Below are 15,038 nucleotides of genomic sequence, written 5' to 3'. Positions count from 1 at the left end.
TCTCTGGTGTTTGGCCAAAGGTTGATCGTCACCACTTGGGGGCCAAACAAAACCTCCTGATTCTGGGTGGATGAAACTAAACAGGGCAGTTGCCTGGGACACAAAGGCAGAACAGAAAAGGAAGTCCTTTTAAGGTTCTGAAATGGTGTCCATAACAATGTTTGTCCAAATCACACTTGCCTGAGGACACCTTCTGAACTCCTCAGTCCCCAGGACCAGGTCCTGGATGACTCGTTGGACAGTACTTGCCTTCTCCCTATAGAGTTTTCTTCTTGTGGCCAAACAACATTCGAGACACTAGAACAGCACATAAGCCATAAGAGGAGGTATTAGAAGGCTCTGAAACAATTTTACCAAGGAATAATACAAAACTGATTGGGTAACAACGATATCCCAAGAGACCTTACTCCAAGGAAACAAAATAAGCCCAATGCTGATGGGCCTCAGTGAAATATTGGGGCTCAATTCGGCATGAACGTAGCCTTCGGCCACAGACGGGGTAACTTATCAAGCAGAGAGAAACACAAGGGATCGCAGATATGTGCGGTTTTCCTGAGTCGAGGGTCCTCATCCAAAGAAGAGAGTACATCAGCTGAATCTCAGTGGAACATCCGTTTCTGTCAACGCCCTCTAAACCTAAGACCCCCAGGAACACACCATTAGTTAAACAAGCTGTGTTCATTGGTCACAACCCTCGCAAGGAGGGTTTGGGCTTATGTTGGGTGATTCTGGGGAGGCTCTTAAAAAGCAGAGCTTTGTGGATCGGATGCTATCAGGAAGTGGGATCGTTTTATGATTGGCTATTTTACTAAATCTTCTCTATGGGGAGGGCAGACCAGAGTTGGGCTGCAGGTGTGAATGGTAAAGAAGCATCAGTCACTCCTATCAGACGGGATGGTGGAACGATTGGTATTCCGTGGCTCATGGTTCGTCCACATTCAGACATGACCGTGGAGTAGCCTTTCTGTCTTGATCCACATCACGGTCACAGAGCGGCCTTGTTGGGCACTGATGTTTTGTGATATTGTTTATGTTCAACAAGAGAACGCCAAGGCCCGGCAGTGAGTGCCAGACTGTCTCGTGGCAACGAGACATACATAGTGATCGTACAAGTCTAGCTTCTGGATGTCAGCAGCTCGTTTTCTTTCTCATCATAACCCAAGCCCCCATTTTCTGCAGTCAACGGACATTTTGTTTGAAGACGGGCAGTTAATAGCATGAGCAATGGAGAAAAATTCTCCCATTAGAAAGTAACTGTGTTGGGGTGACAAAGCCAAGCCCATGTCAAAGGCACATTGTTAAAGTGTCAAGAAATGTCTCCAACCGGCTCCCATATAGAATAATGGAAGTAGGGAGAGATAAATACACATGAAGATGTTCTTGAGTCTGTCTTTTTCATGAATAGTTCAAGCAGGCTTCTCTAAGAGCCTATTTTGAGCTGGGTTTCTGGTTAAAAGTAAAAGTGTCTAAGTAAGAACAATATACCCTTTTTGCTCAGCACAGAAAAGCTCTATAATTTGCTGGAGAGAGAATAGAACTGGTACACAGACAAAACCAAAGCCTGTAAAAATCTGTTTATCACCGACCTAATAATAAGTCATCCCCTCTTAGTCTTTCCATTTGCGATTGATTTCTGGAGGTTGGAAACAAGCTTGTGACTCAGGAGTTTAGAGTCAGTAGAACAAATTTGCTGCCTCCGCGTCATGCTGGGTTGTAGGCAGCGACGGACTGGAAGGGAACAGAAAGAAACGGGGACTCGTAAAAACAGGTTTGGGAACGAGGTAAGATAGGCAATAGGAGTGAGGACAGAAATCCCGCAGGGTCACATCACACTGGCCTCCGGATGCCACGTCAACCGTCAGGTTTTCGCGGGGCCGGGGGAAAACTAGAAACCTGGGGCAGATCGGCGACAGCGGCCATAAGAAAGGGGGGCGCTCCGGAGGCCACTTCTCAAGTTTCTCAAAGGCCGGCCTTGCTCATCCGATGCCATTTTACTGCCCGCTCGTCAGCCTCTGACCCTCGACGATTTATCTGCCACGCTTTAGTCAGAGCTACCGATATATCATGGTAAACGTTAGGAAAATTGACCAAAGGAGGTAAATAAATACACATCAAAGCCTCGAACGCGGCGTCTATTTTCTCCAGAAATCAAGAACGAGTTTCAAATGCAATGGCAAAAGCAAGTATTCATTTTCTTTACAACGAGGCACGCCTTCGCTCGTAAACGGTAAAATTAACGTTCCAACTGACGTGCGCACGGTATTGTTCTATAAAATGAAAGCTTTGTGTTCACCTTATACTTCAGAATGTGCCCAAGCTCAGTACGTATAAATCACATCCAATCGTATGATATTGCAGAGAAACCCATTCTGTGCTTATCAAAGGAAAATAAAACTGCAAATAGGTATATTAACATGGTTTTGAAAATTTCCAAACGTATTACATTTGCGCCGACTTAAAAAAATGTATCACTTAAAGAATCCACATCGTCAAAATATTTACAAGCATATGGAACGTGTAAGGCAGAAGTCAAACACTACTGGCAGATATTTAAAAAAATGGAAGAACTGCCCTGCTGTTTCACCACTTTCTTCCAGTTTCTCTAAAGCCTCTGCGGAGAAACATTTCCGTCCATTGATGCTACTTTTGAATAAGGAAATTGTGCACGCAGTAGCCTCATCGTGGATTACGAGCCCCACATCATGTGTCATTATCATCTCCGAGCCACAAGATGTTATTAGAAGCTTTCCCAAATTTCACAGGGAAAGCCTGAGCAAGGAGAAAAGAACTTGAGGATGGATGCCAAAAGCAAATTTACTTTCCGATCTGGATTAGAAGGAGATATTTGCGGAACTGAACCAGAGCCTTGCTGGACTATTTCCCTTTTCTCTTGCAACGTCTTGCTCCTGCTTGACACCCTGCTCCTCGCGTGAGGGGAGCAGGGAGCCAAAAGAAATGCACAGGGGCACGGTGAGTACATGATGAATAAGTGTCCGCTGTTAGTTTGGAGATAGGCTGCAGCTCTGTGAAGTAACAGGTTCATTACATCTCAGGCAACTTCCATCATGGGAAAGCTCAAAAAGATGCAACCTCCCTCATTCGCGGAAGGATTAAGTCACTTTGGTCCCCTGTCCCCTTCCCCCCACACTGCAAAAAAAAAAAAAAAATCAATTCCAAGGCACCTGGGTGACTCAGTCGGTTGTGTCGGACTCTTCGTTTCGGCTCAGGTCATGATCTAGAGGTTCGAGTGTTCAAGTCCCACATCGGGTTCCGTGCTGATGGGGCGGAGCCTTCTTAGGGTCGTCTTTCTCCCTCTCTCTCTGCCCCTCCCCTGCTCGCTCTCCCCATCTCTCTCTCAAAATAAATAAATGGACTCAAAAAAAAAAAAAAATAGGCTCCTTTCGTCCAGGGTAGAAGCACATGTCCGAACACAAAAAGGACTGAGGACCCCCATGGGGTAAAAAGCAGGGAAACATGATAAATGCCGTTGCAAATCAGCAGATCCCTTCCTTCTTGCTCACGCAAGTACGTACACACACACACACACACACACACAGTAGCAGAACAAGGCAAGAGAGCCAACACGGTAGCGTTAGCGGCAGCAGGAGGGCACGGAGTGAGGATGCCTGGTCAGCACCCTGGAACAAGATGCAAAGAGGGCTTAATATTTTCAAAAGATCGTTAAAAGAATAACTTTTTCCAGTGTATTTCTCCAGGATTAGTTCACACGGAAGGCCACGAACATCAAGCATCACAAAACAGTGAAATTTCTTTGTACTTACAAACTATCAGGGAATGGAAATTTTCCTGCGCCCCCTTGATTGCTGAGACACAAAATCAAATTCTTTCCCTCCTTTGGTTGCTTGTGGCCGCGATTACAGTGATTCAGTCATCAAGGTTCTCTTGGTAGCAAACGACGGATCTCCCGAAGCTACACGAAGCCACGCAAGGGGGGTTTTACTGGTTTACGAAAGCAGGCAGGAAGGACAGGGTTTGGCAAGAGGTGAATGACAGCGCATGTTCGGAAGCTTTTGCAGATCTGGTCAGCGGGTCCTCCTTCATCTGTAGGCATAGAGGAAAATACAACTACCAGGGTAACTTGACATTCTGGTTAAAAACGCAGCTGTCGGCACATTGCTGACCCCTGTGTATGAGCTGGGTTTTTGTTTCTGCCTTTCGGTTTTTGTGGTTTTTTCGAGCATTCTATATTCACCACCATATATGCGCCTTCCCCCACCACAATTAAAACGAGCTGGAATGATAAGAAATAATGAATACGGAAAATACGCACCCATGAAAACCATTTCGTTGGGGATTCGTGGTGCCGGTGGTAAACGACTGCAGTGACCGTCATGTGCTTCGCGAAATTATGATAATCTCTCTCGGGAATTTCAGCTGTTTGGCCAACTTGTTCCATTCCGATTTAATATAATGCTGTGTTTCTGACTAGGTGTAGATATTTTAAATCACAATTGCCATCCCTCCTACACACATATGTATCTTTTCAAACACATTCGTTTTTGAATGATGACATCAATTAGCTGGGAACAGGCTGAAGTTAAAGTGAATAGGGAGCGTCGGAGCCATTCAACTATTTCTAGGAAACAAGGCAAGATGCTTTTATCAAAACACATTTCAGAGGACAGAGATGAAAGAAAATAGAGGATCACAAAAGGGCTTTAAACCCGTGAAGGAAAATGCCGCCTGGTGTCGGGGAAGGTGGAGCAGAGGGCCTGCCCAGGCTCCATCTGGGAGACAGACAGCATCTGCTTCTAGAAGAACATTCTGGAAGGGGATGCTTGGGGAGGGAGGGCGACATCATGTGAGACAGAAAAGGCAGGGAGAGGAAGGCAAATCATAGGATGCTGAAGTCTGGACGGTGACTCACTGTTTGTTTCCAGAGATAAAAAATGCTGGCTGTCCCACCGACGTCGGCCTAACACCACAGGCCGGGGGCCACGTGGCCAGGAATCTCTTTCGTACCCAGGTCAAGAGTAATGCTTTACGCTCCAATAGGAGTGTCTTTTTGCCTTTAAAATATTTATTTATTAGTCAATCTGGAATGTTCCAGGATACAGAAAAGAACAAAAAGGAATAACAAATACCCATGTACCCACCAAAATGGAGGAAATGTTAATTTGGCTGTCTATCTCACATCCTCGCTGGGGTGCAGGAGCAAAGACTTAGAGGCTGCTAGTTGGTCCCCAATATCTCTTCTTGCCTTTTCTTTACTAGCAGAACCTTGGACTGAGCTGTGCACAGGGCTTCCCAGAAGAAAAGGCCACAGGCCCCGGCCTCTTCCCAGGCTCGGTGGGACAGCGTGACGAAGTTATACCCAATGGGACGTGAGTGAAAGGGGCACCCCTGCCCTAGTCCTCTTTGCTTCGCACCTCACAGTACCCTGCAAATAACAGAACAGTGAGAGAGGAAGAGCCCAAGTCCCAAGTCCCTGACCCTGTGAAACCACCACAGCTACCCCGAACTCCTCATACCTGGGCTGTAATGTGAAAGAAAAACAAACTTCCGTCTTGTTTCAGCCACCCTTACTCTGGGTTTCTACTGCAGCCAGCCAATTCTGTACCCTCACTCACATAGCCTTCCACCGGATAAATATTCCTTGCACATTTACCGCAAGCCAGGTAGTCTCCTAGGCCCTGGGGATGGGGTACTAAATAGCCACAAGTCCCTGCCCTCTTGGAGCTTACATTCTAGCAGAGGAGACGCACAGAGAAAAATAAGGTGGGAAGGCCGGGGATGGCGCGGGAGTGGCAATTGTCGACAGAGTGGCTGGGGAAGGCCTCACTGGCATTTGAGTAAATAAGAAAAAAACAGGAAATACGAGACGAGGGCCAGGGAGCAAGAACTTGCATGTTGTCTGAGAGTAATAGCAAAAGACACCAACGTGGCACAAGTGGGCAGAACGAGGGGGGACAGAAGTAGGATAGGAGGTCACAGAGGGAAAGGGGCTCAGACAGAGTAGAGCTCGGTAGGCTATTAGAAGGACTTTGGAGTCAAAGCAGGGGATATGGTGCAAAGTGGCAATATTGCAGAGAAATTATAAAGATACAGCCGATGGGATTTGCTGATGGGCTGCATAGGGGGTATGAGAGAAGGAAGACAGGGACAATCCAAGGGTTTGGGCCAAGCGATTAAAAGGATGCAGTATCACTTACTGAAATCGGGAAGGATGCGGAAGGAGCAGGGGCCGCTGAGAAGTCAAGCCTTTGGGTTTTGCTATAGACTGAATGTTTGTGTTCCCCCCGGATTCCTATATTGGACCTAATCCCCAGTGTGATGGTATTAGGAAGTGGGGCCTTTGGGAGGTTATCAGGTCAGGAGAGTGAAACTCTCATGAATGGGGTTAGTGTCCTTGCTTTAAAGGGCCCCAGAGAGCTCCTTTCCCCTTCCATCTTGTGAGACAACAATGAGACGATGGCCGGCCTCAGAACCAGGAAGCAGACTTTCATTAGACACCGAATCTGCCAGTGGCCTGATCATGGACTTTCCAGGCTTCAGAAGCATGAGAAATAGACCCAGTTTTATAAGCCAGCCAGTCTATGGTATTCTGTTACAGCAACCTGAATAGACTAAGACAGTTTGGGGCGCAATAATTTTGAGATGTCTAGTAGATGTCGAGTTTTAGACATTCAGTAAGTAGCTGGGTATGTGAATTGGCAGCTGAACACAGGGATCTGGCAGGAGATAGAAATCTTGGAGTCATCAGACTATAGGTATTACGGAAAGCCATGATCCTGAGAGATGGCACAGGAAATTCTTACACACATAAAACAGAAGGCCTCCAAGGACCAAGTCTTGGGCACGTCAACGTTTGCAAGTTGGGAAGAGGAGGAGAATCTAGCAAGGGAGACTGAGAAGTAGCAGTCAGAAGGGTAAGAGGAAACCCACAAGAGTGATGTGCCAAAAGTCCAGTGAAGATGCTATTTCAGGCAGTATAGAGCAATCCCTGTGTCCGCTGCTATCGGGAGACCAAGAAATAAGATGAATGAGAACATATTATGACACGGAGAAACACGGATGCCATTTGGTAACTATTACATGGCTGCCTTGGTGATTCCACTGGGTTCTTACTTTCACCAGGTAAGGATTACATTACTTGGGAGTTGCAAGTATATAAAAAGACATCTGTTCAGCCATTCAACCCAGACGACAGGATCGCTAGCAACTGTGTGTGTGGCCTTTGCTTAAGCAATTCCAGTGGTAGTTAGTGCTCAACTACGGAAAACAACCAGTTCCATTTTGGGCGGGGGAAGCCCTCACGGCTCCTGGTGTGGAATGTGCGTGCATTTTAAATGCCACTCATTATTCAAAGTTCGGATTTTGTGGTCACACAACATACGGTACTGTTCCAGGTGTACAGAAGGCACTTTTGATATTTTGAAACATGTCTGATTCTTTAACTTCCACCAGGTAGGTCCCTGTCACCGGGTGCCCACTGCCCGTGCCCGTCAGGCACTGTATCAGGCCCATTAACCACTCGTCCGGCCTGAGAGTAAGGATCAGAGAATTCAAGGGACTTTCCCAAGCTCACACAGCTTGCGAGTATTGGATCTGGGATTTGCGTGGGACTCCTGGGTCCATGTTCTTGACCCTTTTGTGCCGTGCTCGCTCAAGCCCCGAGTGACCCGGGGGTAAAATGAGGCAATGGAACCAAACAGTTTATAGAGTCCCGTCTGCCTCTAAAGAATCCTGAATCTGGTCAAAAGACAAAGTCTACGGGAGGAGCTGTTCTAGCACTCTTTTCTAGCTTGCTTTTTAATGACTCGGATTACTTGAAGGTGGTATATTTGTATTAGATAGAAAAGGTGACCTTTCTTGGCATGTGAGTTTTAAGCCTGCCAGCAGAAATGCACAGACATCAGGGAGGTTGGCATATGATATTGAACCTGACCTACTTGTGATCCCCATTTGGGCTAATGAGCTTTTCAATACTCTTCCTATCTACACTGGCCGTCAAACTACTGGCCATCGAAGCAGGCAGACTAGCAAGGGAGTCTGGCTTGATGTACATTTAACCTCATTACTGGAAAAAAAAAAAAGTCACCGTATTGGCCTCCTTGTGCCGGAACAGTACAGAATAGTATGCAAAGAGAGTGCATTTGAATAGTAACGAGCCTGGTGTTTCAGTGATTCAACTCAGCAAATATTTATCAAGCACCTACTGGATGAAAGACATTGACCCAAGAAAGCAGCTCCAGAGATGAATCAGCCTTAGTCTCTGACCTGAAGGGAAATGGAACGAAAGCTTACGTAACCTGGGGATTAAAATGTCTCTGACGCTGTTGACAGAGGGGGAATAAAGAGAGAGTCCCCTGATGACACTGGGTAATCGCCCCAAGGAAAGAGAGAGCCGTCAGGTCTGGGCTCCACTTTGTAATGGCGGTTCAGAGTGGACCAAAGCAGGTAAATGACCGGGACGGTATCCCCAGAGGGCTCGTTGACACGCACTCACAGAAGGGGTTAGGAAGTTGAATGAGCCAGGGAATCTCTCAGGGACTGTGAGACCTCTGGTTATTTAAAGGCTCGCGGTTGGCTGAAATAGCTATAATCCCTTGGCAGAAGGCCCGCTTTCCCTTTCGGAATATAGAACACGGCTGCAGGAATCATAGGAAAGGGCACTGATTTAGAAGGACCTGAACACTGTGCCATGTAAGCCACCCAGACCACGGGGAGGGAAGCACAGTCACAAGGCTGCTTGGGTGCCTCGCGCTAAGTACCACCGCGATGGCCTTCAAGGCTGGTGCAGACCCTCAAACCCTCAGATACTGTCATCATAAACCGATATGGGTAGTGCCACACGGTGAGATCCATGAGTATTTTGACCAACAGTGGCACCACCATTTCACCTGCCAAAGTCCAAAAGCCTCATACAAATACCACCTTTTTATTAAAACCATCATTTTGTCATAATAAGTCATGGCTTAATAATGCTTCCTATCAAACAAGCATCTCGTCTTTAATCTCACGTAACCTGCATAACAACCTCGTGATATAATGCGGGCAGGACAGAAAATATCTCTGAGTTCCAGACTAAAGGATTGGCACTCCAAGAGGTTAACTGATTTGCTCAAACACATTAAGATTGGTAAGTAGTGCAGCCAGAATCCAGTTCAGTCCAACAAACACGGCACGTCCTATGTGCTCACTACGTGACAGAAGAATAAAACAAAACACAATCCCGAGGACGCTCGCCCACCGGTAGAAAAGCGTACATGAGGGGCACCTGGGCGGTTCAGTTGGTTAAGCCTGTGACTCTTGATTTTGGCTCAGGTCATAATCTCACGGTTCACGAGATCGAGTCCCATGTCAGGCTCTGCACTGACAGCATGGAGCCCGTTTGGGATTTTCTCTCTCTCCCTCTCTCTCTGCCCCTCCCCCATTCATATTCTCTCTCTCTCTCTCTCTCTCTCTCTCTCTCTCTCTCTCAAAATAAATAAACATTAAAAAGAAGAAAAGCAGACATATAAACTACTAATGCCGAGGCACCGTCCTCAATGCTCAGACATATGAAAATCCTCCAGAAGCACAATGAGGGGGCACCCCATCCACTGGGTGAGGGGTATCGGGGACAGCTTCCTGGAGGAGAAGCTAACCTGAGCTGAGTCTTAGAGACCGAGTAGGGGCCAGCCCAGTGGAAACGGAAGCTTGTCGGACTGCAAGAGGGAGAAAGCTCGCGGTGGAACGCTGGATGGCACAGAGGAGGAGCTCCAAACACCGCGCCATGCGCTCCCTTTCCTGACTTCTGCTCTCAGCATCATAACTCCTTTCAGTTCCTTCCAAGCTTTTGCTTGTGCCGCCATGTTTTTCTACTTTATTCCTGTCTGTTGTTTAAACTCAGTAAGTGTCAAAAACATACAAATATAAATATGAATAAATAAATAAGTAAAGTCAGTGAGTGTCACTTCCTCCAGGAAGTCTTCCTAGTTCCATCCTACTACTATACATTCCTCTGCGCGAAGGCCCGAGCAGTTGCTGCCCTTGGCCTAGTGACGGTATGATACTCCCGGCTAACCCGTGAACTCCGTTATGGTGGAGTTCACGTATGTCCCAGTACGGCATCCCGTGCCTCGCACACCGCCTGGCCCACAGGAAGCAATGGCTAAGGGTTTTGAGCAACGAAGGGACAGAAGAAATGACTCCCGGCAGGAACGCGTGCTAAGGAAAAATACAAAATTCAGAGATTGATACGCACATGTGTATCAGAGTGGTTTGTAGCATAATAAAAAATAGGAACAAGGGCACCTGGGTGGCTCAGTCGGTGAGGCGTCCGACTCTTGATGTCAGCTCAGGGCCTGATCTCACGGTTCGTGAGTTCGAGCCACACATCCGGCTCTCTGCTGTCAGTGCACAGCCCGCTTTGGATCCTCCGTCTCCCTCTCTCTGCCCCTCCCCTGCTTATGCTCTCACAAAAACAAACATTTAAACAATTTTTACATAAAAAGTAGAAATTAAAATTCCAAATGTTTACCAACAGGAACGTAAGTGGATAGAGTGTGGTTTAATTCTGTGAAGTAACGTATATATTAAAAAGATGGCTGATGGGGCGCCTGGGTGGCGCAGTCGGTTAAGCGTCCGACTTCAGCCAGGTCACGATCTCGCGGTCCGGGAGTTCGAGCCCCGCGTCGGGCTCTGGGCTGACGGCTCAGAGCCTGGAGCCTGCTTCCGATTCTGTGTCTCCCTCTCTCTCTGACCCTCCCCCGTTCATGCTCTGTCTCTCTCTCTGTCCCAAAAATAAATAAAAAACGTTGAAAAAAAAATTAAAAAAAAAAAGATGGCTGATTTTCCAAATATTTTGCAATTAAATTATTAGTAGGGCACCTGGGTGGCTCAGTCGGTTGAGCGTCAGACTTCAGCCTAGGTTGTGATCTCACAGTTCGTGAGTTCGAGGCCCGCGTCGGGCTCTGTGCTGACACCTCAGAGCCCGCAGCCCATCTCAGATTCTGTGTCTCCCTCTCTCTCTCTCTGCCCTTCCCTGACTCACACTCTGTCTCTCTCTCTCAAAAATAAAAACAAACGTTAAAAAAAATTTTAACAATTAAAATATTAGTTTCACATGTAAGAAAACCACTTATGAAAAGAAATAGTTCCGGAAATGTTACAAACTGCAGGAGGAGGATGGGAGAAAAGCACTTTTCACCCAAAATCCCTTATCAGTCAAGGTTTCATCAGGGAAACAGAAGGCACTTTCCTTTGAAGAGCACCCCCTCCCCCACGGACGCCCCCCCCCCCCCGGCCTCCCGGACAGAGGCGCACATACAAGAATTAAAGGTGCCAGGAGAAAGAAGGTCAAGGAAATCACATAATCTAACTGGTTACACCAAACTGATTGTTCTTAAGTGCCTTCCTGGAAGCCTGATTCTCTAGAAACTCCCCACTAAGTGCCTTCACGCCCAGGTCTGCGGTGCCTGCCTGCACCTGCCTCCCTACGACAATAGCCTCTGTTTCTCTTCTGCGTTCCCGACAGTGCACGGGTGACCCTCTTGTTGAAGGACCGCAACCCTGAACTGGTTGCTGGCTTCTCCTTAGAACTGTACAAGAGCGGCAGTCAAGGTGAATGGCAACAAAAAATTCAGCCCAGCCCCCCGATAGGCTACAGCCCTAAGGTGAGCACCCAAGCCTTTCTGAAGGTATAGCGGACTGGTGGGAAAAACTCAGACCGAGAATACAAAGCCCCGGATTGGGGTCCTAACTCCACAGGTTACTTGCTATGCGACCTTAGGCAATTTTCTGCACTCAGTTCTCGTTTTCTCATGCGTGCGGAGAGGAAAATCATAGTATCTCCCCCGCGTCCGATAAGATTAGGTATTTGAAATGTTTTATTAATTGTAAAGCATTTTACACGACCAATGCTTACGAACTGTAATTCAACAATGTCGCCCATCCTCTGAGAGGAGGCATCGAAAGAATCATTTGATACAATAATAATGAGATAAGGATTTCAACACAACTCCAAAGCTACTGCTATAAGAAGGGCTACTTCTGGTAAATAACCGTCTTTCCATTAAATATAGGTCGATCATTGTGGCAAATGCCAGTACCGGAAGGGTGACTGTGGCCTAAGAGGGGCCCGGAAGCCCGCTGAAAAGCAATTTGTAGATCAATAAATGCTTAAGACCTACTGAGAAGATGGGAAAACCCACAGCTGCATGAAATTGCAATTGTTAAATCCCAAATTGTTTGTGAATACAGATTTTCGAAAACGTATTTTGATGGTTTGTAGCTCCCTGACTTCATAAAGAAAACTGCCGTTTTCGAACATACTACTCGTCCGCGTTTGCGCACCGTCGCGGCGGAAGGGAACAACCCAGTTGCAGACTCTCACGGGACTGAGAAGGTGCCGAAACATCATCCTACCCAACTTCCAAATGAAATGCCTGAAGGGAACGTGACTTTACTTACCTGCCTCGTTCGCCGGGATGGAATTTCTTACGGGCTCGGCCGTGTGCCTTCCACTGTCTCCTCGTCAGCATTGGCACGGGACATCCGTCCTGCAAGCAAGAGTGAGCTGCGTCCTGACCGCGCAGCCAAGTCCTTCTCCCTCTGTTCGAATCACTGTTTACGCTGGCGTGTTGGGCTTTCACATCTCCTTACCGGCCTCAATGACAGTGGGTCGTTTTCACAGATAAGACAAAAGGCTTAACTTGATCAACCTCTAGCAAAGCAATAACCTCCCTCTCCCCTGCCCCTCCGAGCGCCGACTACCGAAGGTAATTGCTTGCTCCCAGGTGTTCGAGAACAGGTCCAATGATCGCTTGGTAGAGACTCCGAGGGTCGGAACGCTCTTGGGTCCATCAGCCACACCAAAACGCTCCAGTGATCCAGCTACTGCCCTGAATTCCAACACCAAAAGCGTATTCCCAATTAGAATCCTCTTTTCTCATGACCTCTCAGCCTTGCACTTCAGACTCGCTCCACAGCAGAGCTGTCCGCCTGGCATTCTTCTCCTTTCTGCCCCTGAAAACTGCTAAAATGAGCTTCAGTTCCATGACCCATATCCGGCCCCTGGAGCGCGGCAGGACCGGTCCCCCAGGCCCTGCATTGGCTCAGGACCTCGGTGTCCTACTACGCACAGCCACAGGATTTGAGCAGGTGACAGATTTCTAAGGGCCTCTTCTCGGCATTTTAGGAAAGGCATCGTGTTTCATGCATCTGCTTCTCAGACAGCTAAGCCACCTGCCTCTTTTCAGTTGACTAGCAGGACCACCTTTCTCATTTTGTCCTCATCCGTGTCCTTCCAGTGGGTCAGCGGGAACGAAAAAAAAACAAAGGAAACTAACAAATGAAATTCGCGTAAAGCAGCTTTCCTAAGGGCTAAAAGTCACTACTTTAAAGAGTCCCGAGACGAGGCACTTTGACTCTGCTCCAACACCAACTCCCTTAGAATTTAAGTTCTGGTTTATTGGGTTGATTCTTCTTCAAGGGCCAGAAATATTAGCTGGACAGAAGGAGCCTTGTTCCAGAGAGTGATGCTGCGACAGTAGTTTGGGCGCGAACTCTCTTTCTTTTCCTGGATAACCTGCACTCCTTTTTTTATTTCCCCAGAAGAATGTATTTGAAAGTAAAATGTGTTCTTCCTGCTGCCTTAGGTTCTAGAGCCTCTCCCAATACAGATTTATGTCATATGGAGGTTTTGATTTAAAAGAGATTTTCCCCGGTAGCCTTAGGCAAGTCACTTAACCATAATGGGTGAGCCATCACAGCCTTGAAATGATGCCTATTTAAAGGCTCAGTGAACTGTGAGTGCAACCATTTCAGAAGCAAGTATGAAATCTCAAATGTACTTACCATGTTCATTAGCTATGCATTCAAATGCATTTTGTGTTTAGCCTTCTTCAGAGTAGGTGGGTGTGTAGAAGTGAAGAGATCTCAGGACTGGTAGGTTAGTGAGGCCACCTCCCAATTAGTAAATCACAGATCAGGAAACTGAGACCAAGGAGCATATATTCGTGGCTGGGGGCAGTGGGGCCGAAGGTGGGCATTGCCCTGGAGTCCAAGGACAGATGTCTGCTCCAATCAGCTACTAGCTCCGTGACTTGGCAATGGCGTCCTTGAGCTGGCTTGCACCCATTTATGAGACCCCATCAGATTTTTTGGATTTTTTGAGCTGGTTAAAGAAACATTGTAGCTTGAAATCGACCATGACAAGAATACTTGGATCACAGAGACCCTCAAATGCTACAAGTTACAGCTTTTCAAAATCATTCATTCATTCGTTCGTTCATTCATTCATTCATTATGGAGACCCTGTTTATCAGCATAGCACCAATTAGGTGAAATTCTTCTTTGCCTTTCTAAGCCCCATTTTCCTCATCTGTAAAAGGGAATTAATAGTAGTTAGGCCTGCTACTTGCAGGACTCTAGAGCAAAGATACAAGTAGAGGCCAATATATACAAATAGTTTAAAAATATAAATCGACTGGGGCACCTGGGTGGCTCAGCGGGTTAAGCATCCGACTTCGGCTCAGGTCATGATCTCGCGGTTCGTGGGTTCAAGCCCCGCGTCGGGCTCTGTGCTGACAGCTCCGAGCCTGGAGCCTGCTTCCGATTCTGTGTCTCCCTCTCTCTCTGCCCCTCTCTGGTCACACTCTGTGTGTGTGTGTCTCTCTCTCTCAAAAATAAATAAACATTAAAAAATATTTTTTAAAAAATATATAAATCAACCTGTTAAACAGGCAACTAAAATATTACACAGATCTAGATGTCCTGTTAATTGGCTGGCAATGTTTGAATGAGTAACAAAACACAGATATACTAAATTGATAAACTATTATATATTTATTCAATGTGATATCTTTTCCTCACCCTTATTTCAGGATAATCTTTAATTAGGCTGTTACAATCAAGATTTTTGAATCATTTGTGTTCATTGAAAATAATAATGTAAGGGATTAAAAATACACATGTACTCAAAGTATGCAAACTTTGAGTATATTTTACAACAGTGTAAATTATTTTAAACACGAAAATTACAACGCGTTTGCATAGTTATAAAAGTACACAGGGAAACATCACAAGAGACT

At 46.6% G+C, this 15,038-nt stretch overlaps 1 protein-coding gene across 1 annotated transcript in view; it reads right to left on the bottom strand.

Annotated features, from left to right (window-relative positions):
- The window catches only part of LOC124513921 (RNA polymerase II elongation factor ELL2-like), a 100,035-nt gene extending 87,547 nt beyond the window's left edge, over positions 1-12,488 (bottom strand). The window contains exon 1 of the mRNA XM_047081961.1: positions 12,418-12,488. Coding sequence (XP_046937917.1) covers positions 12,418-12,488 — 71 coding nt within the window. The remainder of the gene's footprint in view (positions 1-12,417) is intronic.
- Positions 12,489-15,038: the final 2,550 nt, after the last annotated feature.

Source organism: Lynx rufus, unplaced genomic scaffold (assembly GCF_022079265.1).
Source record: "Lynx rufus isolate CCGP_SWC_20201006 ecotype Redwood Valley unplaced genomic scaffold, mLynRuf1.p SCAF_19, whole genome shotgun sequence".
Taxonomy (NCBI): domain Eukaryota; kingdom Metazoa; phylum Chordata; class Mammalia; order Carnivora; family Felidae; genus Lynx; species Lynx rufus.
Note: the sequence above shows the minus strand (reverse complement) of the source record. Positions and strands in the feature narration are given on the sequence as shown.